This window comes from Podarcis melisellensis, assembly GCF_964234715.1.
Source record: "Podarcis melisellensis genome assembly, chromosome: 6".
Taxonomy (NCBI): domain Eukaryota; kingdom Metazoa; phylum Chordata; class Lepidosauria; order Squamata; family Lacertidae; genus Podarcis; species Podarcis melisellensis.
In genome coordinates this window covers 46,183,788-46,211,474 of record NC_138538.1, presented here as the reverse complement: position 1 = coordinate 46,211,474, position 27,687 = coordinate 46,183,788, and the positions used below count along the sequence as shown (strand labels likewise).

General features: G+C 46.1%; 1 protein-coding gene and 2 long non-coding RNA genes across 4 annotated transcripts; 1 reads left to right on the top strand and 2 right to left on the bottom strand.

Moving 5' to 3' along the window:
* Positions 1–92: 92 nt before the first annotated feature.
* LOC309373325 (armadillo repeat-containing protein 12-like) lies at positions 93–5,149 on the bottom strand. 2 transcript variants are annotated; one of them, XM_081917439.1, is made up of 6 exons: positions 4,940–5,148; positions 3,587–3,735; positions 1,886–2,020; positions 1,272–1,445; positions 945–1,016; positions 93–497 (listed from the first exon to the last, which is right to left on the bottom strand). In XM_081917439.1, the coding sequence occupies exons 1-6, from the start codon at positions 5,076–5,078 to the stop codon at positions 138–140; spliced, it is 1,029 nt and encodes a 342-aa protein (XP_081773565.1). In that variant the 5' UTR covers positions 5,079–5,148; the 3' UTR covers positions 93–137. The 2 variants fall into 2 exon arrangements, with proteins under 2 accessions (XP_081773565.1, XP_081773566.1); XM_081917440.1 differs by lacking the exon at positions 1,886–2,020 and having other exon boundaries at positions 4,940–5,149.
* Positions 5,150–13,466: 8,317 nt separating this feature from the next.
* Positions 13,467–15,238, bottom strand: LOC309371666. The gene is made up of 2 exons (XR_014169248.1): positions 15,156–15,238; positions 13,467–13,944 (listed from the first exon to the last, which is right to left on the bottom strand). It is a non-coding gene; the product is annotated as an uncharacterized lncRNA (long non-coding RNA).
* A 771-nt stretch (positions 15,239–16,009) lies between these two features.
* On the top strand, positions 16,010–26,192 carry LOC309373327. The gene is made up of 3 exons (XR_014169975.1): positions 16,010–16,125; positions 17,551–17,608; positions 25,958–26,192. It is a non-coding gene; the product is annotated as an uncharacterized lncRNA (long non-coding RNA).
* Positions 26,193–27,687: the final 1,495 nt, after the last annotated feature.

Here is a 27,687-nt window from a genome sequence, read left to right as displayed (position 1 = left end):
CTTAACCTCACAGCTGTTTCTCTGAGAACGGCTTAGGCAGGTCACACCTCACCACATCACTTCTCCCCCAAACCATTACTTTTGCTCCGTGGTTTCTGTTTAAAATAATTTAATTATCTCTTAAATCCTACAAGGGCTTAACAGCCCGATTTAATGAGTGAGCTGCCAATTTTGGAGTCAGAAAAGAAGGTAGAATCATAGTTGTGGAGGAAAGCCATCTCCCCTTCCTCGTTGAGCTGGAGCTTCAGGATAACCCTGCAGGCCTGGATCTGCACCTCTTCCTCTGGGTGAATGATGAGCGAGAGGAGGCGGTCAGCTAGGCGGGAATCGTCCCCAAAAAGGACCTCATGAAGGGACGACTCATTGTACTGCCAGCTCACTGACTGGTACTGGGGAGTCAGGCGACCCTCACAAAGCCGTTCCACAAATACCAGCAGCTCAAAGAGAAGGTTTCCAGGTCGTGAAGGTTGGAAGAGGTGGAGGAAATCTGGATGGACCTTTAAAAAGAAGCAGATCAGGTTGATTTTGTCTTAAAGGACAAGGCTTGGGCCAGCAAGTCCTACCCGTCTGGATGACCAACTCCAGATTCTTCAGGTGGAAACCAAACACCACCCTCCAGATCTTTCTATCTGGCCCTTTGAACTCTCCCTGGGCCACACACTCCCCAGCCACATTCTACCCATTTTTGCCTCCGACCCCACTCACTGCTGGTATGTAGTTCTCAGAAGGTTGCCCAGAAAGGAAGGCAGCCCTCAGGCTAAAAATGACTGTATCCCTGTTCTACTAGGCAGACATCCCAGGCAGCAGGAAGACAATGCACTTTGCTCTGTTAATGCCGCTGCATTAAGCTGCAGCAGACATGGAAGGCGAATTGCTGCCTTCTGGCACCTTTTGCTTCCTTCCTCTCCCAGGTTTCCCAACAAAGACAGGACTGAAATCCTCACCTGGCAGTTCATGATGTCAAATAACAGAGCTTCCTTTTGGGCTAGCGTGCCAAGGAATTTTAGAACCTGCACCTGAAAAAGACAGTTGCAAGTATATCAACACTACAGATGAGGTGTCTCACTCTTGTTTTATGGCTTCCACTTAATGCCCTCACAGGATTTAGGACAGGGATGAGGGACCTGTGGCCGTCCAGATGTTTTTTGAGCTACAAGTTCCATCACCCCTTGATGATTGGCCATGTTGGCTGGGGCTGTTTGGAGTCCCACAACATCAGGAGTTCTCCACCCCTGATTTAGGAGTTGGGTACAAGGGATAAGCCTTGGTACCTGACACAAAGTGTTTCCCATCTGCAGAATTTCCATGAAGGCCGGCATAAGCTTCTTCACCAGTGGAAATGTGTGGTCTGACAACGGCAGCCCATTCAGCAGCCTCAGTCCAGCCGCATGTAAGTCGTGGTCCCAGATGCTGGCGACCATTTCGAGAACCTTGGGGAAAAACTCCTGCAGAAAACATAGTGATTTATGGTTACTGTGGGTTACTTTCCGTGACTGAATTGTCCCCTCTAGTGATGCATAAATGCCTCTTCCTTGCAGTTGTACGCTGAAGCAAGAAGACCACCCATTTTCTTCTTCTTATGGAATGATGTGGTAGGAAACATACTTAACAGATCAGATGGCCACAGCTAACAACATTCAAATGTGCTGTTCATAGCTCAAGTACTGTCATGGATCTAACCCCATGAGCAGAGTTTTCATAGACTTTCCATTACTTTAGATCCTTTCATAGCTTCTCAAAGAAGTCCGTTCACTTGTTCAAACCACAAGCCATAGAATGACGAGACACCAAATGATGTCAAATGGCAAGCCTTCTTGTGGGAATCAGTCGAGATCCACTGCATGTAGCCTAATATGGAAAAGCACTATGGGGTACAAACAATCACCTGAATCCTAATTCTAAACTTCCAAATGCCAGTGAAGGCCTTGAGGGCATGCAGAGTCTGAATCTTGATGCCAATGTCTGGATCATCCAGGAAGGAGGCCACCAGTTTGATATCCTCATACGTACAGGCGGAAGCCTGGAAAAATAGAGCACGCAAAGTCAAGAGGGATGTTAGTTTAGGTTTATTACATTTATGTGTTGCTCCCACTAAAGAAAGTTCTAAGCCAGGCTTCCTCAACCTCAGCCCTCCAGATGTTTTGAGACTACAGTTATCATCACCCCTGACCACTGGTCCTGCTAGCTAGGGGTCATGGGAGTTGTAGGCCAAAAACATGTGGAGGGCCGAGAAAGCCTGTTCTATGCAATTTACATCCCAGGTAAAAAAATACCCTCATAAAATCACATATGAATTGAAAATATATTTAACAATACAATAACACAATAACACTCAGGAAAACAAAAGCACATTTGCTACTGAAAAATGAGAAGGTTAGTTCCAGGCAGGCCTTCTTGGAGAGGCTCTATGGGGTGGGGTGGGGGGCTACTATGGAGAAGGCCCATCTCTCATTGCCACCCTCTTAACTGTCCTCAGAGGGGGCACACAGAGAAGGGCCTCACGTGATAGTCTCAGGATCCAGACAGGTTCATAAAGGTAAAGGGACTCCTGACCATTAGGTCCAGTCGTGACTGACTCTGGGGTTGCGGCGCTCATCTTGCTTGGACAAAACCATTCATTCAATCATTCATAGCACTTATACTCCACCTTTGTAGCTCCAGACCAAAACCGCTCAAGGCAGTTAACAGGACATAATTAAAAAGGGACATGGCAAGAAACAGCAAAATGCAAGCAAACAAGTGGCAGATAAAATTAACAAAAGAAAAGGAAAATATGGGGGGGAGGAAAGGAAAAGACAAAAAAGAAGCGAGCCAGCGAAATTAACCCACATTCATACCAAGGGCCCACCAAAATTCCAGGTAGTGGCCAAAAGAACCAGGTGGATTTCTTGAGGCAGGGAGTTTCATAGGGTTGGTGAAACAACTGAGACATCCCTTTTACATTCCCTTTTACATTCTGAGTCCTCCAAAAATGTGCATTCTTCTGAGGGATTTGCCACTCACTTTGCAGCAACTTGCCAGAACGCAAGACTGTTGGCCAAAATATGCCACCTTTAAATATGGCTTTGCCCCAATCAGTCGAAAAATAGGTGGGTGGGTGTAAAACTCTCCCCCGATCACCATTTCTCCCCTTGTAACCCACTATCCTCTCTCTCTCACACAGCTCTTTTTGCCTTAAACCAGACTCCAGTATCAGAGTCCTGCTGGGAGATAAGTGGCTGGTTGGAGGGATTGCCAGTGGAGGACAGGAGAAGAGTTTAAATCAAAGACCCATTTTAGATGCACAGGCTGCCATCATCAGATGTAGCTTTGGTCATGAACAGTGGCGGACTTTGGGCTCTCAAATTTCAGCAGCGCCATGTGTGATGCTAAAATTTGGTGCCCCTCACCTCTCCCACTCCGTTCTACAGCATTGCTGTGATGCCCCCTGGCGCCCAGTGCAGCCCAACCGGTTGTGCTACCTTAAAAGTGCCTCTGTCCTGAACTTGGTTACTTGGGTGCAACCTGGCTGGCCAACGCACACTTGATTTCCTTGGACTTGCTCTTCCACCACTGTACTTTACATCATGCAGTTCTGGAGTCTCACCTCATTGTCCAGTAGATAAACACACCGGGTGATGCCATGGAGTAGCATATTCTTGGAGTAGTCATCTAGCTTTGGGTTGAGGGTGTTCAGGAGTCCCCTGAGTTCTCCAGAGTCCAGCACAGTTTGACTCTGGTGCTCTATGGCGAGTTCTAAACACAGGAAAGGAAGGAAGGCAAGAGGTCCCGAGGGGGGCAAGGAGGCAAAAAGAGCAGTGATAGGTGAGCTGAATGGAGCATGTCGTACTAAATGGAATAACGTGTTTCGACATGGGAAGCATCAGAGCTCAGTCGGAGAGTATCTGCTTTTCTGTTAGGCAGATCCCAGGTTCAACCCTTAATATGTCCAGGTAGGGGTCAGGAAAACCCATGTTTGAAATTCTGGAAGGCCGCTGCCCATCATAATGGACAACACTGAGCTAAATAGACCAAATATTCTCAGTATATGACAGCTTCTGACAGTGTGTCTTCTTCTTCAAAGGTCATATGTTTATGCTATCTCCTATTTCAGCAAAGTCCTCTCTCAGATCTGTCCTTCTCAGGAGGAGGACACTGTCATTGCAAGGAGCGCAGCCAGTTAGAGGGACCTGATATTTAATTCATGGCAGTTCACATTTCATTAAGCAGATTGCTTCAGCCCAGAGAGATGCATAAAGCTAAGACATCTACATCCAGCACTTGCAAGGTGGGTATTAGAAGACAACACAGACCCCAAAGAAGCAACTCGACAAGTATTTCTAAATCAGAGATGCAAATTTAAGAGCAAATATATTCCTTTGTTGCACACTTTCAGAGATCATGTATGAGATTTAAATTTTAAAAACTGTGCCCAGTCTGGCTGGGGGAAAGGCCTTGAGTGTGGCCTTCCTGCCTGAACTCCATTGGCCATTGGTAGATATCTGAGAGCCTGTTTTAAGGCTGATTAGCAGAATGTGGCACCATGCAATAGTGCATATGGCATTTGTTTCAGCAAATGTCTATACCGTTCTCACATATTCAGCAGGAGCCTATCCAAAAGACCAATTCCCTCCATACTGTTTGCTTGGAGAGCCAGTGTGGTGTAGTGGTTAGAGCATTGGACTAGGACCTGGGAAACCAGAATTTGAATCCCTACTCAGCCATGAAGCTCACTGGGTGAATTTGGGCCAGTCACTGCCTCTCATCCTAACCTACCTCATAGGGTTGTTGTAGGGATTAAAAATGGGGTGGGCGGGGAGTGGGGGAGAGAATCATGTACACTATTTGGAACTCCAAGAAGAGCTGGGATATAAATGTGATAGACAGATAGACAGATGATTGTTGAGAGTTAAACCAGGGCCTGTGAAAACTGCCATGCTGGGAGCATTACATGACTCACTGGCTAAGGTAAGTGGCTCTGGGTTGTAGGGAGGGCTCTTGATCCCTGCCATGATGGTTTTGCCCAATAGGAAGATAGCTCCAGCTCCTGTTGCCGCAGATACCACGTTTTTTGTTGTCACCAGCTCAAAATACTTCATGTCCTCTCCTCGAACTCCCAGGGATGTAGATAGAGCCCTGGGTGCTGACCTCAAGCAGGTCCTCCAATGGGAATACTAGATTGCTCTTGGCATGGTTTGTGATGTCACCAGATTCCACCAGGACATCTGTGACACACCGTCCGAGAAGGTGCAGGAAGCAGGTCCCCCAGGTTCTCTGATATCAGTGCAGGAGTACATAGAAGCCTGTGCTGAGCTATGCAAAGGGAGCTGCTTAATAATAATAATAATAATAATAATAATAATAATAATAATAATTGTATCCCTACTATCTGGCTGGGTTGCTCTAGCCACTCTGGGCTCCTTCCAGCATATACAAAAAAAATAAAACATTAAAAACTTCCCTATACAGGGCTGCCTTCAGATGTCTTTTAAAGGTTGTATAGTTACTTATCTCCTTGACATCTGATGAGAGGGCATTCACAGGGCAGGTGCCACTACTGAGAAGGCCCTCTGCCTGATTCCCTGTAACCTCACTTTTCAGTGAGAGAACCATCAGAAGGCCCTCAGAGCTGGACCTCAGTGTCTAGGCTGAATGGTGGGGGTGGCTGGTGCATGTTTTCCCACTGAATTTTAAAGACAAAGTTTTCATATGGGCCACAGCAGGGGAGGAGGGGACCTGCCCCAGTTCCAGACACCGGGGTCAGCAAGGACAGGGGACTTTGCTCCCTCATCAGCACCCCCAAGTACACCCCTTAATTTTTCTCCCACAGAAGTGAATGGTAGCGGAGTGAGGGAAGTGTACCACTTGAAAACAACTCTTCAACCCAACTGATTCCCAACGCCCAAAAGAGATCCCCCTAGGAGGAGTACAATGAATCAGTCCATCTGAGACTTCTGTTCTTAGAGACACCTTGCATTCCTTCAGCAGCCCCTGCAATTTATAGGCTCACCCTCCCATCCTATCGATGGCCAATCATAGATGCAAATGGCAATATGCCAACTTTTCTGTACATGTTGTGGTGATGCCACTGCTTTCCCACACCCCACCAGTTGCTCACAGAGAGAAGCCCTTTGCACCTCTCCTGACCTCAGCAGAGAAAGGAGGGTGACTAACCACTCCTCACATCTAATGAAATGTAGGCATGGCTGAGGGCTCATGCTCTGTGTTGGGAGAGGCAGAGCCAGTGGAAAGAGGAACTGAGCAGGAACAGAACCATGCGGGAGGGCCCAATGATAAGCCCACATTTCCCCTTTTTTTCATGGCCTCAAAGGGCAGAAACAAACCTTTATGTGCAATGTAATGATAGGTAAAGGTAAAGGGACCTCTGACCATTAGGTCCAGTCGTGGCCGACTCTGGGGTTGCGGCACTCATCTCACTTTATTGGTCAAGGGAGCCGGCATACAGCTTCCGGGTCATGTGGCCAGCATGACTAAGCTGCTTCTTGCGAACCAGAGCAGTGCACGGAAACGCCGTTTACCTTCCCGCTGGAGTGGTACCTATTTATCTATTTGCACTTTGACGTGCTTTCAAACTGCTAGGTTGGCAGGAGCAGGAACCGAGCAACGGGAGCTCACTCCGTTGCGGGGATTCAAACTGCCAACCTTCTGATCAGCAAGTCCTAGGCTCTGTGGTTTAACCCACAGCACCACCCGCGTCCCAATGTAACGATAGGGACATGTTTATTTATGTTAGGTGTTGTATCTGCAATTCTTCTAGTTTTCCCCTGCTCCTACTCCTCCCAGGCTGTCTTCTTTTCTTATTTCTTGGGATGAAACTTCTCTTTTTCCTGTTCTGAGTCCACAGCCTGAGTGCTCTGGAGTCTTCTGACAGATCCTGCAGCTTATTGGCTCGCAGGGCAATAGATGAAATCATGCTCACATCTCTGCCAAAAACAGATCTCAGGAAAGTATGGGGGGGCCCAGTTTTTGCCTTGCTTCTGCTGGAGCAACTGAACTAAACTCAGAGGGTATAGATCTGATGTGGAACGAGAACGAATAAAAAGAGAATGTGAGCATCTTGGGTTATGCTTATGTTGCTGGGTGAACAACAGGACTTCCTGCCAGAAGATGGCGACAGCAACCAAATATTATGTGGCTTTATTCCTTAGCACTGGAACTCTACCAGCAGTGTGGGCCAAGTATTGCCTATGTCACACTTACCAGGTAGATATGAGCATCAAAGGCTTGATTTCCTTTCTGTTCCTTCCTTGTTTTTAGTTCAAGGTAGGCTTGCAAGAACTATTGGGTTGCATTTTTTACTAGAACCCCCAAAGGCTCTTAACTGGAGCCAGTTGCCAAACAGTGGTGGAAGAAGGGGGGGGCCATATCCAGATATAAGGAGCAGAGCGTCTCTGAAGACATGCGGAGGCCAGGGATTTGTTTTCAGTACTCACAGGCCTGTCACACCAAAACCCACTCCTGCTTATCCCCGCCTCCCAGCTTTCCTTATCTCAGCAGCCTAATAAATCAATCCTTCTTGAACTACTGCAGGGATGGTGAACCTTCTGCAGGTTGTTGGACTCCATCTCCCATCTGCCCCAGCCAGCATGGTCAATGGTCAAGGATTATGGGAGTTGTAGTCTAGCAACATTCGAAGGTCCATGGGTTCCCCAACCTGCAAATCATTTAGAGATCTACCAGTACAGTAGTTCCCAGTCTACCTTCTGCCCATCTCTGCTTTAGAACACATGTTTTAGTAATCAACCCCCTTTTTTTTTGCCCAGGGAACCTTAGTAATTTACTTTATGGAAGATTTTGATGCTTTCAGATAATAAAAAAGCCTTGCATTCTGCTTGCTAAGAGATGTGGGAATGTAGGTCTGGAGATGCTTCAAAACCACCTGTGTGATGCTAGCTACACACACACACACACACACACAGAGAGAGAGAGAGAGAGAGTAGAAAGAAGAATGCTTGTACAGTGGTACCCTGGATTAAGTACTTAATTTGTTCCGGAGGTCTGTTCTTAACCTGAAACTGTTGTTAACCTGAAGCACCACTTTAGCTAATGGGGCCTCCCGCTGCCACCGCGCTGCCAGAGCATGATTCTTAACCCAAGGTAATATTTCTGGGTTAGCAGAGTCTGTAACCTGAAGCGTATGTAACCTGAAGCATATGTAACCTGAGGCACTACTGTATACAAATTTCAAAAAGTTAAATGATCTTGGGAAAAAGCGAACTGGAGAAATTCTCATGATGATCCTTTAGTTAGTCAAATGAAGGGCCCCACACCAGCCCAAAGGCACAAGCTGGTAAGAATACATTACAAAGCAAATATAAATTATATGGTTGAAACTCATTTAAGCAAATCATGCTTCACAAAACCTTTTCAGAAACACACACTCACCACTGTATTCAGCTTCTCCAACACACCCACCCACACAACGCTGTATTCACTTGGGTACCCAAAGCCAGACATATAGAAATTCTGGCATATCTCCGGGGGGGGGGGGGAATGGGAGTTCTATAGAGAATGCTTTTCTGCGTGGTGAAGCTGTTCTCATTTGATGCAAGGACAGTAGCCTCAAGGGGGCACTCTCTTTCAAAGTTAGAAATCACAAGAGGGCATTACAGAAGAGGCAGGTACGTTGGGCTAAGCTGTACAGTGCCTGGAATTGTTCCTGAAAGAATATGAGGAATAATGCAGACGCTGCAACATTGGGGTAACATGCTCCCAGCTGCGCGTTGCTCCAGGGCTGGCCATCTGTCTTGCTGGCACAGCAGGCAAGAAGACCAAAAAATGCACATACAGACTTGCCTAATGTATCGTATCCTGCCCGATGGGGACAGACGCCTCCACATGCCTCTTATGGTGCAATGGAAATACGTTTGCATTCACAGAGCAGACCTTTCATGACACATACGTAAATGCACTACACATCAAGTCACAAGTCCCCAAGTGAAGTGAAGCCTCCGTGTGTGTTGCTGCTTTCTCTAACGCAGTTGTAACAATGTACATTGGTGGTTTGCAGTGTCATCTGCATGTTTTCTGCACTGACAAGAATCAAAAGAGAAAAATAGTCAAGAGAGCCCCAAATATGTTTTTCCAATGTTTCACATTAAACTCTGCAGCCATGACAGGTGATGCCTACAGATTGAATGGGCTGAAGGGTTTCAGTTGTACAGACACAGGTAGCAACTCTGCACACTTGCATAAAGAGCAATCAACCAAGCAACTGAAGGGGGAAAAAATCAAACCAAGTTAAAAGTAACGCAGACCAGCCTTACAGCTGAAATTAAGTAAAGGTAAATCGTACTCGTCGGAAGGGATAACTCTGTCTGTTTCAGTTGTTTCCGTTTATCACTTTCCCCATTAAATCCAGCTCTCCACATTTCTGCAGCAATTTGTGAATTAAAAACACAAAATCTTTGCAAAACTTAAATCGGCATTTTAGTGTGAATTTCTTCTAATCAAAACTACATTTTTGTATGTAGTTTTGATTAACATACACTGTTTTGCAAGCAGCTATCCCCAATATAATGCATGGTTGTAAGTTCTTTCCATGACGTGTTCATTTTTATGCCTATTTTCTTTGTCTGGAGAATTTCATCACAAAATTTGGTTAAGTGCAAACTTCAAAGGGAAGCTATGTTTTGGTTTGTGCATTGGTTCACAAAGTGCGAAATGGGTCATTTCTCTTTAAGATGCAAGCAAAATAGAGTTAGTTCCCCATCCCTATATGCTTGTGTAGTGAAGTATAAGAGTCTTAGCAGCAATACCAATAGGTGTTTCCCCACTTCTGACCTCTACAGGTGTGCTGGCATCAAGAGCACACCAGTGTGCGGTAAGATGACTTCAAGTGTGCCATGAAAAAGGAAACTGTCAAGGTAGAAGCATCCACCACTTTATGCCTGTCACAGTGGGGAAACCCTTGGTAGTATTGATTCCCCTTTTTGCTCATATATGGGCAGTGACATCACATACCCTCCAATATGTCCAGGCTCAAAACCAGGCCGTGCGTCTTCCAGGGTGATTCATGTGATCTGTGCAGTGCCAGATTACTAAATAGGCAGAGTAGGCACCAGCTTAAGGGCCCCATGCCTTTTAGGGGTCCCGCGACAACGGATCAAAATAATGTTGTGTAATAAAATTAGTTTATTAGAATTGTCGATTGGTAAAATCAAGAACGTATTAGGAGATAATTTGTTGGGGTGGGGGAGCCCTAGAGATTTTGACTGCCTAGGGGTCTCCACAGGCTTTAATTTGGCACTGGAGCTACCTTTTCAGGGTGAGGTTGTGGCATCCAAAATGGCCGCTGTGCTCTTGCATGGTAAAACAGGATGTCCTGGTTTCCCCAGGACAGTTGAGAGGTATGACATCATCTCAGGGAGGGAGTAACAGAGGATCAAAGTATTGCCACTGAAAACTGTGGGGAATTCCAGACACACCCCATTGTCTGGAAAACATGGGTCCCATCCTTGTGAACTCTGACTCAGAGGCGATATTAGCGCAACGATCCTACAGTTGTGAGGAAGATGCCAGCCCATTGTTCTGGGAGCTGGCTGTGGAAGTATATGAATAATATGAATGGAGTTCAGGAGTGAGCTCATTTCAATGCCTCAAACCCTGTGGCCTGGATATTAAAGGTTTAGGAAACACTGCATCAAGGTGAGGGACCGGGACTAAAACATGGGACTCAAACACAAACCTTGCACACCCTCTGATTCGACTGTGCTGCCCTTACCATTCCAGGTCTCCCTGACAGACAGTAAACAAGCTCTGCTTCCTACCCCCTTTCTTTGAAATCACCTCCTTTTGTCGCTCTTATCTGTTACTTCCACAGCTTCCCAGCCCTCTCATCAGAGAGCAAAGAGCCTCCTTCTCTGGGTTCCCACAGCTGTCAGTCTGATTCGTGAAGAAGCCTAATTTCTGGTAATCTGCCTTCCTTGATGGCCCTTCTGCTGTTGTGCCTCTTGATCCTCAACTCAAACTGCTGATAAAATACCCTGTAATTAAATTCCTGTTCCTCCTAATGGACTTGTCCTTTTTTGGATGGCACTGCATCTCATTTGAAGCATCTGCAGGTGGTTTCGGTTTGAGGGCGGAGGTGGGAGCTGCCTGTTGCAGGAATCTATTTGGCTTTCATTGACGAGCACTTTTGTCAGAAGGATACATTGCTTCTTTATTTCACCTTTTGAAAGTGAGGAAAGTGATGCGATGTCATGGGGAGTTTCTCCCCGTGTGGAGTTTGATTCATGCCAACGCCAGAGAGCCTCGTCTATCTCCTGGCACAGAAACTCATCTCCCCATGCACAGCCCTATGGGCTCAAAACTGCCTTCTTGTTGGAATGATAATAGCTGAATATAAACATACTAGCAGTAAAATCATCCTTTCTACCTAACAGAGCTGAATGTGATAAGACATCCCAGCCCACCTGTCATCAAATGGGCAGCCTGTCCATTTTCATTCACTTGTACTGTACATGTTAAATGCTCTGCTCTGGGGAGAAGGATTGCTAAAGAGGTCTTTGTTCTCCTGTATTCTGAAGACTCTGAGCGACAGCCATAGCTCTGCATATGTTTGAAAAAGGGAAATTGTACACCAAGTGACCCAAATTCAGCACTGAGAAAAGTGGGAGTCTCTTAATTGTATACAATGCATTATGCGAGGGTGCGTTATAGTCTGCAAAATTTATTTTGCTGCTGCTGATCATGGGAGGTCTGTCAAAGGAATAAACTGAAGCTTTGGAGTTCTTCAGAACTCTTCAGGAGGCTAGATGGTAAACAAAAGGGGGAGGATGTGGTGCAGGGTGGGGGGAAGAGTGAGTGACGTAATCTGAGGCTGCATCTGGTATGAGTGTTAAGGTCGAACATCAAATGCTGCCTTATACTGAGTCAGACCATTGGGCCCTTGCTAATGGGCATCTAGGTCAGTCCTGCACTGACTTTCACCATCCCTGCAGGGTTTTAGACAAGGGGCCTTTCCAGTCCTACCTGCAGATGTGACATTCAAATGAGACTATTTAGGTGCTATGCAGGTTTCTGGTTGCACCGAGATGAGAAGGAGAAACATACAATAGCATACTCTCCAACCGTCCCTATTTTTTTTTAAATAAAAAACATATTTTTATTAATGATTTCTTGGTTTACAAAAGTATGTGCAATGTCTCTTTTTTCAAGTTACATTTTCTACAGATCAGTTTCATTTCTTGAGACCTTAGGAAGAAAAAGGGGGGAAGAGGTGGAGGGGGGCATGGTGAGTGGGGTCGGGGTTGGGTGGCAATGCTTCTATTCTGCTTAATGTATGTGTGGGGGTTTGTGTCAGTGTCGCTTTACTATTTGCTTGTGTTCCTTTGGTGGTGAGAGAGGTTGGGGTTGGCCTAGGGTGTGGTTGGTGGTCTTTGATTGGCTGTAGTGAAGTTTGTTTTCATGTGTGAGTGGGGTATGTGTGTGTTTTTGTATCAAGTTAGCCATATTGATTTGTATGCTGTTGGTGGATTCTTGTCATTGTCTTGTTGGGCTGTGTATGTGATAAAGGGGAGGTGTCTTCTTCCATTTGTCCCCGTGTCAGTTTCAGTTTGTTGGTTAGTTTTTCTAATAAGGCTGTTTCCCATATTATTTGGTACCATTGGTCAACCGTCCCTATTTTAATGGGACATTCCCAGAATTACAGAAGCCATCCTGGCTTCTGATTTGATCCCAGAATGTCTTTGGGCTGAGCCGGTGACCACAGCTGATGCTGTCCTGTCACGCGAGTCAGATGATTTGGGTGAGAGTGCGGCGCAAAAGACACACATCTCCTGGTGTCGCATGAGTAAACTGACTCACACGACAGCATGGTAACAAAAAATGTGTGTCTTTTGATGCCACACTCTCGTGTCCCGATTTTCACCAGGGGAATGTTGGAGCTGATTCCATGTTGTCAGTTTTTGCATTTCCACAGATGGGGAATAAGTTGCTGTATGTTTCTCCTTCCCCCACAGGGTAGTGGAGAGTGTAAAGTGCTATGATAGTGTCTCTGCTAAAGTTTTATCTGAAAATAGGTAGTTTGCAATACACTTTGTTTCTCTCCAAACTAGGGTGTTTCCATGTGGTTTTCAGAACTGAATCAGAAAGTGTGAAGTCAGAAGGGACTGCTGAGCTAATGGGTTCTTCAGCACTCAAATGGTACCACCCAGTGCCAATTGGTTTCCAGAACTCTTACTTAAAAATACTCCCTCTTGCCTGGAGGCTCCCTTCCTTTGGCAGAGGAAGATTGGCCTGAGTGCTTCCTGGGGGAGAAGAACAGGAGTATTTCTAGAACCACAGTCCCGACTAGCGTGAGTGATGATTATACACTCAAACGTGGCGAGATTTGGCTATAGACTGAGCACTGATTACATAAATACATATTTAAAACCAGAATCTTACAGCAGTGAATCTAATTGTCCATAGACTCGTATATGTGTGCCTAATTAGCATCACATAAATAAATCAACAGTGGATAATTATACAGTGAATCAGCATTTATTTTAGCAAGCACTGCAGCTAACGGCAAAGTTGTGCCTTCGCTGTTGTGAGTTCCTGTTGTGTTATATAAGAAAGGCTCGGAACACAAGCACCTGCTGCCCCCGAAGGATGGCAAAGCCTTGGAGGAAGGCAGAGGAGAGGCTCTTGCCAGGAGCTGCAGCCAATCATCTGCAGCAGAAGCAGCCAAACAGGTTTCCCTCAGCTGCATGACGAGGTTTCCATGCTGCCTTTTGAATTGCAAGGCTTGGGTGGATGGTTTGGCACAGTGGCAGCAGCAGCATCGTCTGCTCACTCGCCCACTGCATCCAGCTGGGGTCCTGGAGAGGAGGATGACCTGTGGGTCAGTCGGACTCCTGTGTCGCAGCGGCAGGCTTTAAGCTTTCCGGCCAGGTGTCTCCTGTTGTGCACACACACAAATTTGCACAGTGGCCCTTCCAAGCTGTCCTAGCCGTCCACCTGAATAGAAGAGGACGAGGGAGGCAAAGATGCATTTATTTGACCTGCACCAGAAACAGGGATGATCCCCAAACCAGCTAGGGAGACAACTCGCCGTAGCTTTTAGCATCTCCGTGTGTGGTTGAACGTGGCTGTTGTCAAACCAGCATCTGCTCCAAGTAGCCCTGTAACTTACTAAAACAACAATAGGTGAGTTCCGTCACTTATTTTTCTGGGGGAAAGGCACCGACTATGGCAATCTGCAAAGAGTCAAAGGAGGAGGATCGCTCTCATTCTACACTGTCTTCCACGTGTGAAGAACACTCATTGCTATTCCTATGGCACCCTGCCTCTAAGAATGCTTCCACTTCTTTGTCACCCAGCATTGATTTAATAGCCATAAATTCTTCAGGATTTTCTTACCTGAAGGCCCCTGTTGAACATCAATCTCGGGGAATTCCACAATATGGTCCCCAGCCGTGGCCCATTGAGATGGACTGACCTCAGGCTCATCTGCCCATGACAAAATAAGAGAGCGCAGTGCAGAATGAGCAATTTACGGGCAGATGGATAGCAGGTGACAAAACTTAATGGTGCTTGCTCTTGGGATAAGGATTAACTCCTCATTCCTGATGATGTGCAATGGTGGCTTGCTGCCATCTCAAGGCCTCCCGTCACCAAATGACCTCCCTAATGTGCAGGTGCCAGGCTGAAATGCCGCAGCTATTGTTGGGTCAAGCAAGAAGCCCAGGTCTTAAGAAATCCAAGAAAACAATGATGTATTGTTGTTGTTAGAAGCACAAGGGGAATAACAAAATGGTGAAATCTGTGGGAAGGATTTTCCCTCTGTGCAGAAATGGTATGTGGGTTTACCCCCCCCCCCCAGTAATTCTGCCCCCAACAAGCAGATATGCCAGGGGTCAGCAAACTTTTTCAGCAGGGGGCCGGTCCACGGTCCCTCAGACCATGTGGTGTGCCGGACTATATTTTTTGGGGGAAAAATGAATGAATTCCTATGCCCCACAAATAACCCAAAGATGCATTTTAAATAAAAGGATACATTCTACTCATGTAAAACCACACTGATTCCCGGACTGTCCGTGGGCCGGATTTAGAAGGCAATTGGGCCGGATCCAGCCCCTGGGCCTTACCTTGTCTACCCATGAGATATGCTGTGCTGAAAATACTCCGGATTCAGGGGGCTGAGGAGAGAGCAATATTGAGCTCCTTACTGAGTAGGAAAGGAATAGGACTTAGTTTCTTGTTGAGCGAAGCAGCAACAGACTGTTTTCCGGTACTCCTGTTTGGCGTCCCCAGCCCCCTATGGATCCACAGGTTGGTTGCACCAGATGTCACAAAGAGATTGATGCTACCCTGTATGAACCTGCCTGAACTCTGTGATCTGCTCTGGAGGATCAGTTCTCTGGTCCATCAATATGAGAACTTAGACTAACAGGGATTAGGAACAGGGCCTTTTCAGTGGTGACCCCATACTTATGGAATATGATCGCCTATGAAGTACATGTGGTCCCTTCATTGCTGGCATTAAAATAACAACCCTCAAAGCATTTTTATTTCAATCTGCTTTTTAGTAATAATTTTAATTCCCATGCCTTGTTGGTGTTTTTTCTGCCAGTTTCAAAGGGGTGCAGTTGGAGATTATAAATGGCTGATTTATATGCTTTGCGACTGGTATTGTACCCCATCTTGTGAGGACTTGTCATATAAATCTTTTAATAATAATAATAAAAAAATCATTTTGCCAGCATAATGATTTTACTATTGATGGGGGTCATCATGAGAGGTTTAACTAAATGTGTGGTTGCTTTTTCTGCAGGTTCCCTGTATTAACGCAGCAGATTTCTGCATCCCCCTCAGAGTTCTGTATTGAATATACATTCCCTCTGAATAAGAACAAGTGGGGCTTTCTCCTTCTGCTTTCTGTTTTAAATATGCTATGCTGTAATACTGTAATCGTGCTTCTAATGATGTTCCTTGGGCAATGGACATGGAATGTTTCTTTGTTGATGCTCTTGGATTTCTTAGCAACTGGGAGGGGGGGGGAACGGACTCTGCAGTAATTCTGGCCCTATCTAGGGGTAGATTCCAGAAAGTAGTGCAGATCCTCCCCTTGGCCTTCTGCTTGTGGAGTGCCACAGGATTCAATCAGTTCTTGACACTGCTGGGGGAAGTCATCCAGAGGTGCTGTTGTGCTGGCGACAGCCAACTCTCTCTGCCACCCATTTCCCACCAAGGCAGTGGATGTTCTGAACTGGGGCTTGGAGACATTCATTCTGATTTGCTTGCACAAAACTTGCACAGTGGTTAGAATATGTCCGGTCTTTATTGAGCATTTGTTTCTATTCATTCATGGGTTGGTTATACGACAAGGATCATTCATCCTGATAGGCTTTGTTTACACCTGTTCCTCTTCATCATTTGTTCCTCCCACACTTTTCAGTGAACTTCTCAGTCACTTTCTAAACTGCAAAAAGGTTATTAAAAACACACACACACACACAAAGCGGATTTGTTGCACTAGGGCTACAGAGTGCTTTAATCTGCTTGAATTGCAGAAACCTAATGTTCTGGTAAGCAACTGAATCCCACCTGCAAAATAGTGACAATCAGGAGGCACCCAATGATGATAAGAGTGATCAAAACAATACTTAATGAAGATATAGGGAGGTCCTGTTGCTTGAAGGTATCTAGAGATAGGTATATAACTGGTGGTAGACCGGACGGCTTAGGCTTTTTCTTGGAGAGGAATGGCCCAGCCAAGTGATGCCTCACTTGTACTACTGTAAAGAGCTGCACACGACTGCTTTCAAAAAGTGCTTATAAACCACAGCTGCTTCAGAATGCTGCTCTTAGGATTTTGAGTGGAGCAGCCCACGAAGGGCTTGTAATGCCATATTTGCAGCAACTTCACTGACTTACAGTTAGTTTCTGATCCCAACTGAAAGGTCACTTTCATATTCACAGCCTTAAATCTACTGGGTCCAGGATATATTTTTAGGGCCACCTGATATTGTATAAGCTTACTTTGAAGTCCTCCTCTGCATACTCCTGATCATTTGAAGTACTCTGTGTATGCGTGTGCGTGCGCGCAGAATAGGACACACACACACGCACGCACATGCATGCAGTGCTTTTTTTCTAAAAAAATGTTTACGGGTACTCTCATTCCACCTGAGAGTCAGGAAACACTGTGACAGGAAATGAGGCCGCCATTGGGGGTAGCAATGGAACTGACAATTCACCGTGCTACAAAAGAAATGAAAAATTTATTTTTTAAAAAAGTTTCTTCTCCCGTTAGATTCACAAAATGTTTAGGTTTTGTGCGCCCCCCCGAAAAAAGCACTGTAGATAGATAGATAGATAGAGAGAGAGAGAGAGAGAGTGTTTTTATTGAAAGTTTTCAGCATACAATAAAAAATAAACTAATTTAAATGAAAAAGAAAGAAAGAAATAAAACAGAGAAAACAGGAGGAAAAAGAAAGAGAAATAAAATACAGGAGGAAAAAGAAAGAGAAATAAAAGAGAACTCTCTTAACCGTTATCTTACAAATAAAAGGGGGTGGTCCCTCCCAGCTCTCAGCTGGAAACTTCCATTTCTTCTTCCAGCCTCCCACCCTGGGAGTTCTTCCCTTCCCTGCCTCCGTCAGTCCTCCATCACCTTCCTGTGAGTATCCTCATTAACCAGACCTTCTCAGTGGTGATTCCAAAGTTATAGAACTTCCTTCCTAGGCCACGTTGGGGTATTCTGAATGCATTTTTATGACAACTGTATGCTGTCCCCACCCCTTGTTTCTGCTGTTTGATGTTTCTTTTGGGTTTTATTGCATTTCCTCTTCTGCACTGTGTTACCCTCACTCTGAATGGGTGTCCAGGGAGCGGGGAGATGGGGAAAGCACCAACAGATGCTGGGAAGGAAAGCACAGGTGTTGGCTATGCTGGTGCTTTCCTGCCTATTGTGTTATGATAATTGGATGATCTTGGTTGGGAAGCCGACATATTGCTACCCCACCTAATGGTAGATTCTGCCCCTGCACACTTCAGCACCTTGGGGTGGTGGGAAATCATGCCAAAAAGGATGGATGCTTTTTAGATCAGGTGAAAGGGTTCGCACACAGTCACAAACACTTGTGGTTTCTGCTCAGATGTACATGAAATTCTTTGTCCTTGAGATGACTGCTGTATTGCAACACTCTTCATGCTTCAGGGGTCATTAATAGCACCATGGCAGCACTTGGTGACAAAACAGAGCATTAACCTGATTAGCTCATATTTGAGCACATCCTTTGCAAACAGCCTGGTCTTCTTTAGGATGAGACAAATGTCTCCAGTTTTGTGGAATGAGACTATATATGGGTTTTTACACAAGCACACCTGGGGGGAAGGCTGGGAGACTTCATGTCAGGGACATGAACTGGAAAAGAACCTGCTTCACAATGTGGTTTGGAGGGATTTCCAAGCAGGGGGGCTTGCATCCAAATATGCAGGGACCAAGGATACAGACAAGGGGTTGTGGGTGTGAGATCATGTGGGTCTTTGATAGTTTACTTTGTTCCCAGGTTATTTCTCAGCAAGAAATCAATGTAGTCATCCAGTGGCTTGGGTTAGTTGAGAGTTAGAAAAACGAGTTCTGGAGTCATTATTACTGTGGGATGGAGGAGTTGTGGCAAAACAACACTAAGTACACTTGTAACTTGACAAGGTTTGAAATGCTTAGGAGGGGCACAGTTGCACTGGGCTTCAAGTTTCACAAACAGCTGCTGAAGTGAAATGGGCATAGGAGATTCCATGGCAACAAATGGGACCCATGTAGTTTCCCTATTGCCTAGTCCAAAGGTGAGGAAACGCCATCCTTTGGGCAAATCTTGCTCTGCCAGGGGTTCCAACCCGGAAGGCCATTTTTCGAAACCACTCCCACCTGTCAATCGGCTAACAATCTGTTGAGCAGAGGAGTAAATCCTGCTCATTTGGGTAGGGTTCAACGCAAAACTGTTCCCAATCAGGGGACTTGGGCACTTCAGAGCACCAAGTCACTTGCTGGCCACCAACTTGGATGGCTTCCAAAGAGGACAAATTCATGGAGGATAAAGCTATCAGTGTCTGCTAGCCATGGGGTAACTGTCTTGCCTCCCCTGTTGGAGGCAGTGTGCTTCTGCATGTCAGTTGTTGGGAATGGCAAGTGGAGAGAGTGCTGCTGTGCTCAGGCCCTTCCTTCAGGCTTCCCACGGGTTGTTCATTGTGAGAAGAGGATGCTGAAGTAATTGAGCCTTTGGCCTGATCCAGCAGGACTCTTCTGTTCAAGCAAAAGCTTATTGGCAAAACGGAACGATCCTTATCCTGACTCTAAGAACTACTGTCACGTTGCCGCTTTCTAACAGCAAAGACAATGCCAATTTCTTAAACTAATCTCTGGAGCAAAGAGGCACTTGCAGGAGCAGCCCAATGCTGTGATAGTTCGTTTACTCCTCTGCTGCTTGCAATGGGATGAAAATGGAGCCCTGCTTAAACTTCATTGATGGTAGGTGGCAGAAATTCTTCAGGAGAAGCCAGGAGGTGACAGCTGTACTGTATGTGGCACTGCCATGTTGCCCTACAGGATGCCATTTTGTGAGTTCCAGCTGCAGCCTTGGAATGCCTCCTCCTAGCGATGGTGAGGGCAAGTGGGGTGTATTTGTGGTCCACACACCATCCAATTCCCCTGTTGCCGACACTCTGCCTGCGTTGCTATCTCTCGCAGAGGGAACCTCCCCCCTGCTGTCTGTGCCTCGACAATAGTGTCAGCAGGCTCAAAGTAAATAGTTATTTTATAATCTTATGTTTCTATCAGTCAACTAATGGGCTCTCTCAAACACCAGGGCTGCAGGAGTTCTGTGCCATTAAGCTGTATAATGCCATATTTCTCAGCTGACAGTCCTGTGCTCTCATCAGCATTGATTACAGTGGCAGAATCATAATCAAAGCAGGTGGAAAGAAAAGAGGAACAGCAGACTCCTTTACAGAGCAGTGTGATGTGAAGGGCAGGCTGGATGCCTTGGGAAAGGAGCTTGGGGGCAACTGCTGGACCAGCAGCTTAAATCCCAGTAGTATTTCAGAGGGAGAATTCAGGCAACGCAGCATATTTGGCTCCCAGATGCTCAATCCCCACAGCATCTCTCTGCTGCCTGCTTGACCTTCCTTGCAATGCAAGATGTCAGCCTCAGATGCTTTGCCTTTAGGAGTCACTGCATGCCAGGGTGGACCTGCCCTAAAAGCTGGATTGAATGCAGATAGACAGACTTCATGGAAAGGGAGTCTACAAATCTTCTTCTTCTTCTTCTTCTTCTTCTTCTTCTTCTTCTTCTTCTTCTTCTTCTTCTTCTTCTTCTCTTCTTCTTCTTCTTCTTCTTCTTCTTCTTCTTCTTCTTCTTCTTCTTCTTCTTCTTCTTCTTCTTCTTCCACTCGTAGCCGAGTAAGATTGTCTTCCATAAACACAGTTTTAACAATGAGTCCTTAAGTTACTGTGGAGGCCAATTCTGGATCCACACGTCCTTCCACAGTGGGGACATTGGTTTCCTGGCAAGAGTTGATAACGGCATGGATTTGCCAAGCGTGCCTTCATCTTAGCACGTTTCTCCCTTGCATCCTGAGTTCGAGTGTCTTCAAAGCCCATGACACCTTTGGTAAAGGCTGTTCTCCAACTGGAGCGCTCACAGGCAAGTGTTTCCCAGTTGTCAGTGTTTATACTACATTTTTTTAGATTTGCCTTGAGACAGTCTTTAAACCTCTTTTGTTGACCACCAGCATTATGCTTTCCATTTTTAAGTTCGGAATAGAGTAGTTGCTTTGGAAGACGATCATCAGGCATCCGCACAACATGACCAGTCCAACAAAGTTGATGTTGAAGAATCAATGCTTCAACACTGGTGATCTTTGCTTCTTCCAGTACATTAGTTTGCCTGTCTTCCCAAGTGATGTGTAAAAAATTTTGGAGACACCATTGATGGAATCTTTCGAGGAGCTGGAGATGGCGTTTATAAGTGGTCCATGTTTCACAAGCATACAGTAAGGTTGGTAGTACAATAGCTTTGTAAACAAGCATTTTCGTTTCCCTGTGAATGTCCTGGTCCTCAAACACTCTGCACTTCAATCAGGAGAAAGCTGCAGTCGCAGAGCTCAGGTGATGCTGGATTTTGGCAACAGTGTCGGCCCTTGTGGAAAGATAACCAAGTAGGAGAAGTGCTTGACATTTTCCAACATTACATCATTGAGTTGGATTTGTGGCACTGCAGAGGGGTTATTTTGTACTTGGTTTCATTTGGGAGTTCCAACAGTATCTGAAAGGCCACTGATTCCCCATTCCAGCTTTAGGGAAGCAATAAGGGGAGCTTTTTGCTGAACCACAGGAGTGGAGTGAGAGTGGCACTGGAAAAAACTATGAGAGGGGAAACCAGAGCATTGTAGAGTGGGGACAGAGATTCTTTATATCAATGACTGTAGCTTCTATGCAGCAGCAGCAGCAGCAGCAGCAGCCTTCTCCTTCAAGGGTATGGCTAACTAGGGAAAAAATATCAGTTTGTAATTTATGATTATCATATGCAATTTGTGCAATCAGGAGCTGATACTGCAAGGAAAGAGATGAACTGCAAAAGAGGGTCAAGCAAATCAGAGCCCTGAGCTGCCAATAGCAGCAGGCTTATTTTGGGTGATGGTGCTTCAAAGGCATCAGTGTGAGCCAATCAAGATAACATGCAGGAAGAAGTGGTGGTGAATGAGTCATATGCTGCTTCCTTGGTCTCTTGATGGGTCCCAAAAGTGGTGCATGCTGCAATTTTTGGCTACCACCACTGAGTAAAAGGCATCTAATTTGACACACTCCTGGGGGCATCTTCACAGCTGCCTTGCAGACGTGCTTGTAGACCAGTGGCTCCAGCTACATAGTTGGTGCAATTGTGAGGCTCAGGTCTTTGGCAGTGCTGTTGCAGGCTGGTCCTTCTTTCAGAGCTATGCCAATCCCTTCAGCTGTACCATAATTAAATGCAATGGCAAGAATGGGAGCCCCAAACAATACAGAGAAGGGATGCCATTTGCAGCCACACAAAAACCATTAAGCATGAATCAAGCAGAAAGCTTTGTGTTTTTGCTTAGTGGTGCAAGGTGTTGGGGTGCATCTTCAAAAGCAGGATCCCATCATCCCCAAAGCAGAAGAAGAGACGGCTGCCTGGAAAGGGAAAGGCCGGTCATGCTATTTGCTGCTGCTCCACACATCCCCTCTTTGCTGTGCTCGTGGCTTTCCAGCTCATCCGTCATACAGCAACGACAGTCAGCGTGTGACTAATTTACCCGTAGCTGACTTTAATAAATCATCAGGAAAGCACCGGCTCGGGCACAAATGAAAAATTACTTAATTTTAATTAAGACTGCACAATTAATTTGCAGGACTCCTGCCAGGAGCTGGGGGGTCACTCCGTTCCTGAGCCAGTGCAGTTGGCTTGCGTTGCAGATGGTAATAGAAATCCAGGCTGTTTGGCTGAAATCTGTGTGGGATGAGATGAGGGCAGGAAGCCTGCAGGGCTGGCAGACACCTGCCTGTTTGGAAACAAGCAAAGCCTTCAGACAGCATTCAGAGGAATGCAAGGCAGGAATAGATACAGTGGTACCTCAGGTTACAGACGCTTCAGGTTACAGACGCTTCAGGTTACGGACTCCGCTAACCCAGAAATAGTAGCTCAGGTTAAGAACTTTACCTCAGGATGAGAACAGAAATCGCATGGCGGCAGCAGGAGACCCCGTTAGCTAAAGTGGCACCTCAGGTTAAGAACGGACTTTCAGAACAAATTAAGTTCTTAACCAGAGGTACCACTGTATGTAGGTTGGATACATGGGGTTGGATCCCATGGGCTGCTTTGGATTTGAGCATTTCTAGAAGGGTTTCCTGGTTCTTTTTTGTAAACAGCAGAGCTCCCCATGCACCCATTCCATATGCCACAGCACAAATTCCTTCTGAAAGTCACCTCGGCCTCAAAAGCAATTTGGCACCTATACCAGGAGAGGTTCCCGTTTAAGAGACGCAACAGGCAATGCCCCTTTGCATATGGGTCAGGCCAATGACCCATCTGGCCCAGCACCCTGTTCTCACAGTGGCCCCCCATATGCCTGTGGAAAACCCTCAAGCAGAACCTAAGCACAAAAGCACTCTCCCCGCCATGGTTTCCAGAAGCACTGGAGAGATGCATGATTCTGATCGTAGCTAATATTGACACTGAGGTTAATCCTGCACACAGACCAAACATAGGAAGAGCCCTGCTGGGTCACATTAAAGGCCCATCTAGTCCAGCTCCAAATTTTCCACCGTGGCCAAAGAGTTGCCTATGGGGAGCTCACAAGCAGGGCATGAGGACAACGGCTCTCTCCCACTGTTGTTCCCCAAAGACTGGCTTTCAGATCCATACCTCCTTTGGTGCAGGGAGCAGCCATGAGACTAGCAATCATTCACAACCTTGTCCTCCATGAATTTCTGTACTCCCCTTCCTCTATTATTATTATTTTTTTAAAAAAACTGAATAGCACTATAAACATATTTTTACATATAAATAAATAAGCTCCGTATTGTATACACAAGGGCTATGCAATGGCGGTGACATGTGGGGCAGGGGACAGGTGACAATGAGCGTTCACCGAAGAGTCGCTACCTTGTCTCTTGTGTTACCGGCACACCAATTTGCTCCCGCTGTGAGCTCTGACAATGTGATTACTCTCCTGGGTTCCAAGACTATCTTAAGGCACAGTTGAAAACAGATCAGACATCAAGGTTGCAATTGTAATGGCGACTGTCATATAAAATGATTAGATGAAGTACAGATAGAACTGTTGGGAGATGCAAGCTGATGATCAGAAGTGCAGTTCTGTTCTGAGCTGGTGTGTTTTGGCTACCAGATGCCATGGGTCAGCACCGGGGGGTGGGGTGGGGGTGGGGGGGGGTGGGATGCTGCCATTGCCTGTGCCTCTTTATGGCTTTTAACTGGCCTTGATTGATAGGGCAGGATGCAGAGGCAGATGGGCGAGTGTATGAAGCAGGCTGGCCATTCCTGTGTTTTTAACCTGAACCTTCTAATATATAACCAATTCTACTGGAATCAATAAGGCCATCAAAGAGTAAATGGATTGAGGATTGTGGAGCGTTTCATCTTATGTAGAAGAGGAAAATAATGCGGGAAAGGAAAGGGAAGCTCTTTCCAAACATATGGTTGCTTTCCCCCCCCCTTTCGTGTTACCAGCGGTTTGATGGATGCTGCTACACTGTGAAATAGCCTGTAATTACTCAGTGGGACAGTGTGGATTCATCAAGCAGTGATCAATATTCACAGCATCCAATCAGGTAAAAGTCTTCAGTCCTGGTCTTCGGGCATAAAGAAGCTCTAAGCTGATGGATAGATGCTGTTTACGTGACAAGCCACATTAGAGGATTCTCACAGTAATGCAGTACACACACACACACACACACACACACACACACCTTCAGCTATTTATTGTATACATGGGGGGGGGGTGGAGAGCAAAATGTGGGATAGGGAGGAAAGGGGGTGGAAAAGATTCGGGGGAGGTGCCTGTCCACCATTGGCTGTGACCTCATACACCACCAGCAAGTGACTTCCAACAGATTACTCTGAGGGAAAGTGGTTCTTGACAGGAAAAATAAAGGTTTTGCACCCCTGTTCTATTGGATCATTCACATAGGGCATTAAAGGGAAGCAACACTATCCCTCCCTTCCATGACAATGTCATTTTGTGTACCTTGTTGTTGTTGTTGTTTTAAAAAAATCAATGCTGAGTGTTAGTCAAGTGTTGGGCCACCATCTAGCTCCTGAGTGGAGCTGATCCCAACACAATTAGGAGTTCCCTCTAAGGTTCTTCTGTAGCCGTGGCATCATTCTGCATCAGTGGCAAGGAATGCACCACGCCTCTCCAGTGCAACGGAATGAATGCAGAATGGATGCACATCTCTCCTGATTATTTAGGGGAGAAGGAGACTATCAATTTCACTCCAGGGTTCCCAATAGCGAAACCAGCAAGCATCCATTTCCTTTCCTTTTACATCTTTTAATCTTATTTTGTTGATCATTTTAATATACAGAAAAAGACAGAAAGGGTAAAATTGTGAAAAACAAATAAGCTGATGTCCAGCTTAAAAAAAACAACAGATTGCAGATTTCCATATCATAACCAAGCAGAGTCAATTAAAATCATAAAGGTCCAAATAATATAAACAGATCAGCAGTCTTGAACCTTCTTACTCCAGTACCTTATAAAAGCACCCAATTTTTCTACCATTTTTTTTTATCTCATTATCTGTCTTCTCAGATTCCTACCATAACATCACTTTTCAGGGGAGCAAAAAGAGAGCTGTGAACTATTTGCCCAAGGGAGAGAATATACCTGGAGTATGCTTTCCGTGGGCATGTGACAAAGATTTGACCTTAAGTACACTTGTTTGGAAGTAAACTATGTTGATGCCAGTGGAACTTATTTTTGAGTAAACATGGTTGAGATCAATATTCAAGCCCATCATTTTCAGAAGAGGTAATTGTATTTGCAGTGGTTCACTGAGAGGCAATCTCTTTCTGCAAATTTAGCTCCAACTCCCTGGTGAAATCCTTGCAAGTAGTCATTGGGGTTTGCTTTTGCCTCTTCCAGCTACGTGTGGCGCTTGGAGATGATAGTTGCTGTGAGTGCAAGAGGGCATCATGTTTCCATGCCACCGAGCTGTGATCAGAAAACCCTTTGCTAGCTTTTTGGCTGGTCAGAAGGGGATGAAGAGGAGGTGGTAGTCAATGGGAATTATTATTTTTAAAAGAGGAAGTACCATCTCACTGCAAGCAAGGCGACAAGATGAAGTCAACGAATGCCTGTGTTTGGTAGATACCCGATCCCCTCCCTTCTTTTCTGACCCCAGGAGTACATTTGCTTAGCAACCTGCCTTCTACTCTCTTTCAAAATTCTACTGAGGGAAGGTTTTACTTCTTCAATTTTGTTCCATTAGAAGTAATGAAAAGGATCTGTCAGCATGAACATCTGGAATTTCTATTGGGGAAAACTAACTTTCAGCCAAGGAGCTGACTCCTCTGCAAGACAACAAGCCCCTGGATACATCAGCAACAGGCAGGAGGTCTTTTTATGCTTGCCTTGCCCTCAAGCGGCTCTTGCAGCTTTCAAGTGTTCCACCAGGAGGACCACTGTCTCTGGTGAAATCTGACTAAATGGGTGCATTGATTTAATGCTAAGCAGATGCTGTCAAGTAATTAAGACTCTCCACTTGGAGGAGTTGCATTGGGAAAGGATGAGAAGACCCCCCCCCCAAAGATGACTAGGCTTCTTTTATCATTGTTTAAGATGGGATGGGTGGATGGATAATAAACGAATGAATGAATGAATGAATGAATGGAGGTATTTTGCTGTGGTGTGCCTGGGAAATGGAAGTCGCTAAGCAGGCACATGACAAATGGAGAGAGAGAAAGAGAATAGAGATAGATAGCAAAGAGAGATCTCTGATGTGGACTGCTCTGGCCTTAGGGGCCTTTTCAGATGATGAAAGAAATGGCTTTTTTTGTTTGTTCAATGGGGAAGGGTCATGAGTCTTGCATACAGAAGGTCCCACATTCAATCCCTTGCATATCCAGGTAGGGCTGGGAGAAGACTTGCTGTCTGAATCCCTGGAGAGCAGCTGCCAGTCAGCATAGATGATACTGAGCTAAATAGACCAATGGCAGCTTCCTATGTTCCTATGCCCGCCTTCCCCAACCTGGTGCCATGGTGGCTGGTACTGATGGAAGCTGTAGTCCAAAGTATCTGGTGCCACGCTGGCTTAAACGTCATGAGGGCAGGCTTTGTAATCTGACCCACAGGAGGTAGGTGCCCTCACTTTGCAAGAACATTTGTCTTGTCTGAACAACAAAGGTGACACACAGGGAGGAAAAAAGCCAAATATTATAGGTCTTAAATCCCAGAAGAATGTATTTATTATTCCTGCTACAACATTAAGTAATAGGATTGCATCTGCTCAAATGAAACATGCTGGAGTCTAAGCTTTATTCTAATCCAGATGTATCAGTGGAAAGGAAAAGGAACTCTGCATAGGCGCCTGTCAGGGTTTCAGGGAGAGAAGAGCAGATGGGGGAGGAGACAGAAAGCGAGGGGGAAGAATCCCAGAGAGATGAGGAGGAGGATGACGATGACCAAAGGTCGTCCATGAGTCTGTCCAGTGAGTCAGAGGACTCCCAAAAGGGGGCCCCCCTGGTCAGACCAAAGGGAGGCCAAGGGGGAAACAGTGAGGAGCAGGGGAGCGAAGGGAGAAGCCCCAGTGGGAGTTGGACACCGGAGCCGGCTTCTCAGCCGGAACGGAGTGAAGGGGGTGGAGTTACCAGTGTGTCAGAGGGAGCAGAGCAAGAAGGAGACAGGGGAAGGAGATCGGAGCAGGGCGCTCAGCCGGAAGGGGTGGAGAGCAGCACCGGGAGCAGTGTAGCGGTCGAGAGAAAGGTCAGAAGCAACGTACGCGCGCCAAGTTCAAATGTAGAGGCGCGCGGAAGTGAGGAGAGCCCTGGGGAGGAGCCCGGCCCCAAAGCGAGAAGGAGGGGGGCGGAGGCGTCAGAGGATTCAGCCTCGGGCGAGTCCCGGCGAGGGGGAACCCAGGGGGGCAGAAAGAGCCTGCGGAAAAGGAAGGAGAGGAAGAGGTGGTCCAGCACAAGCCTCTTAAATTGGTGTAGAGGCGGGACG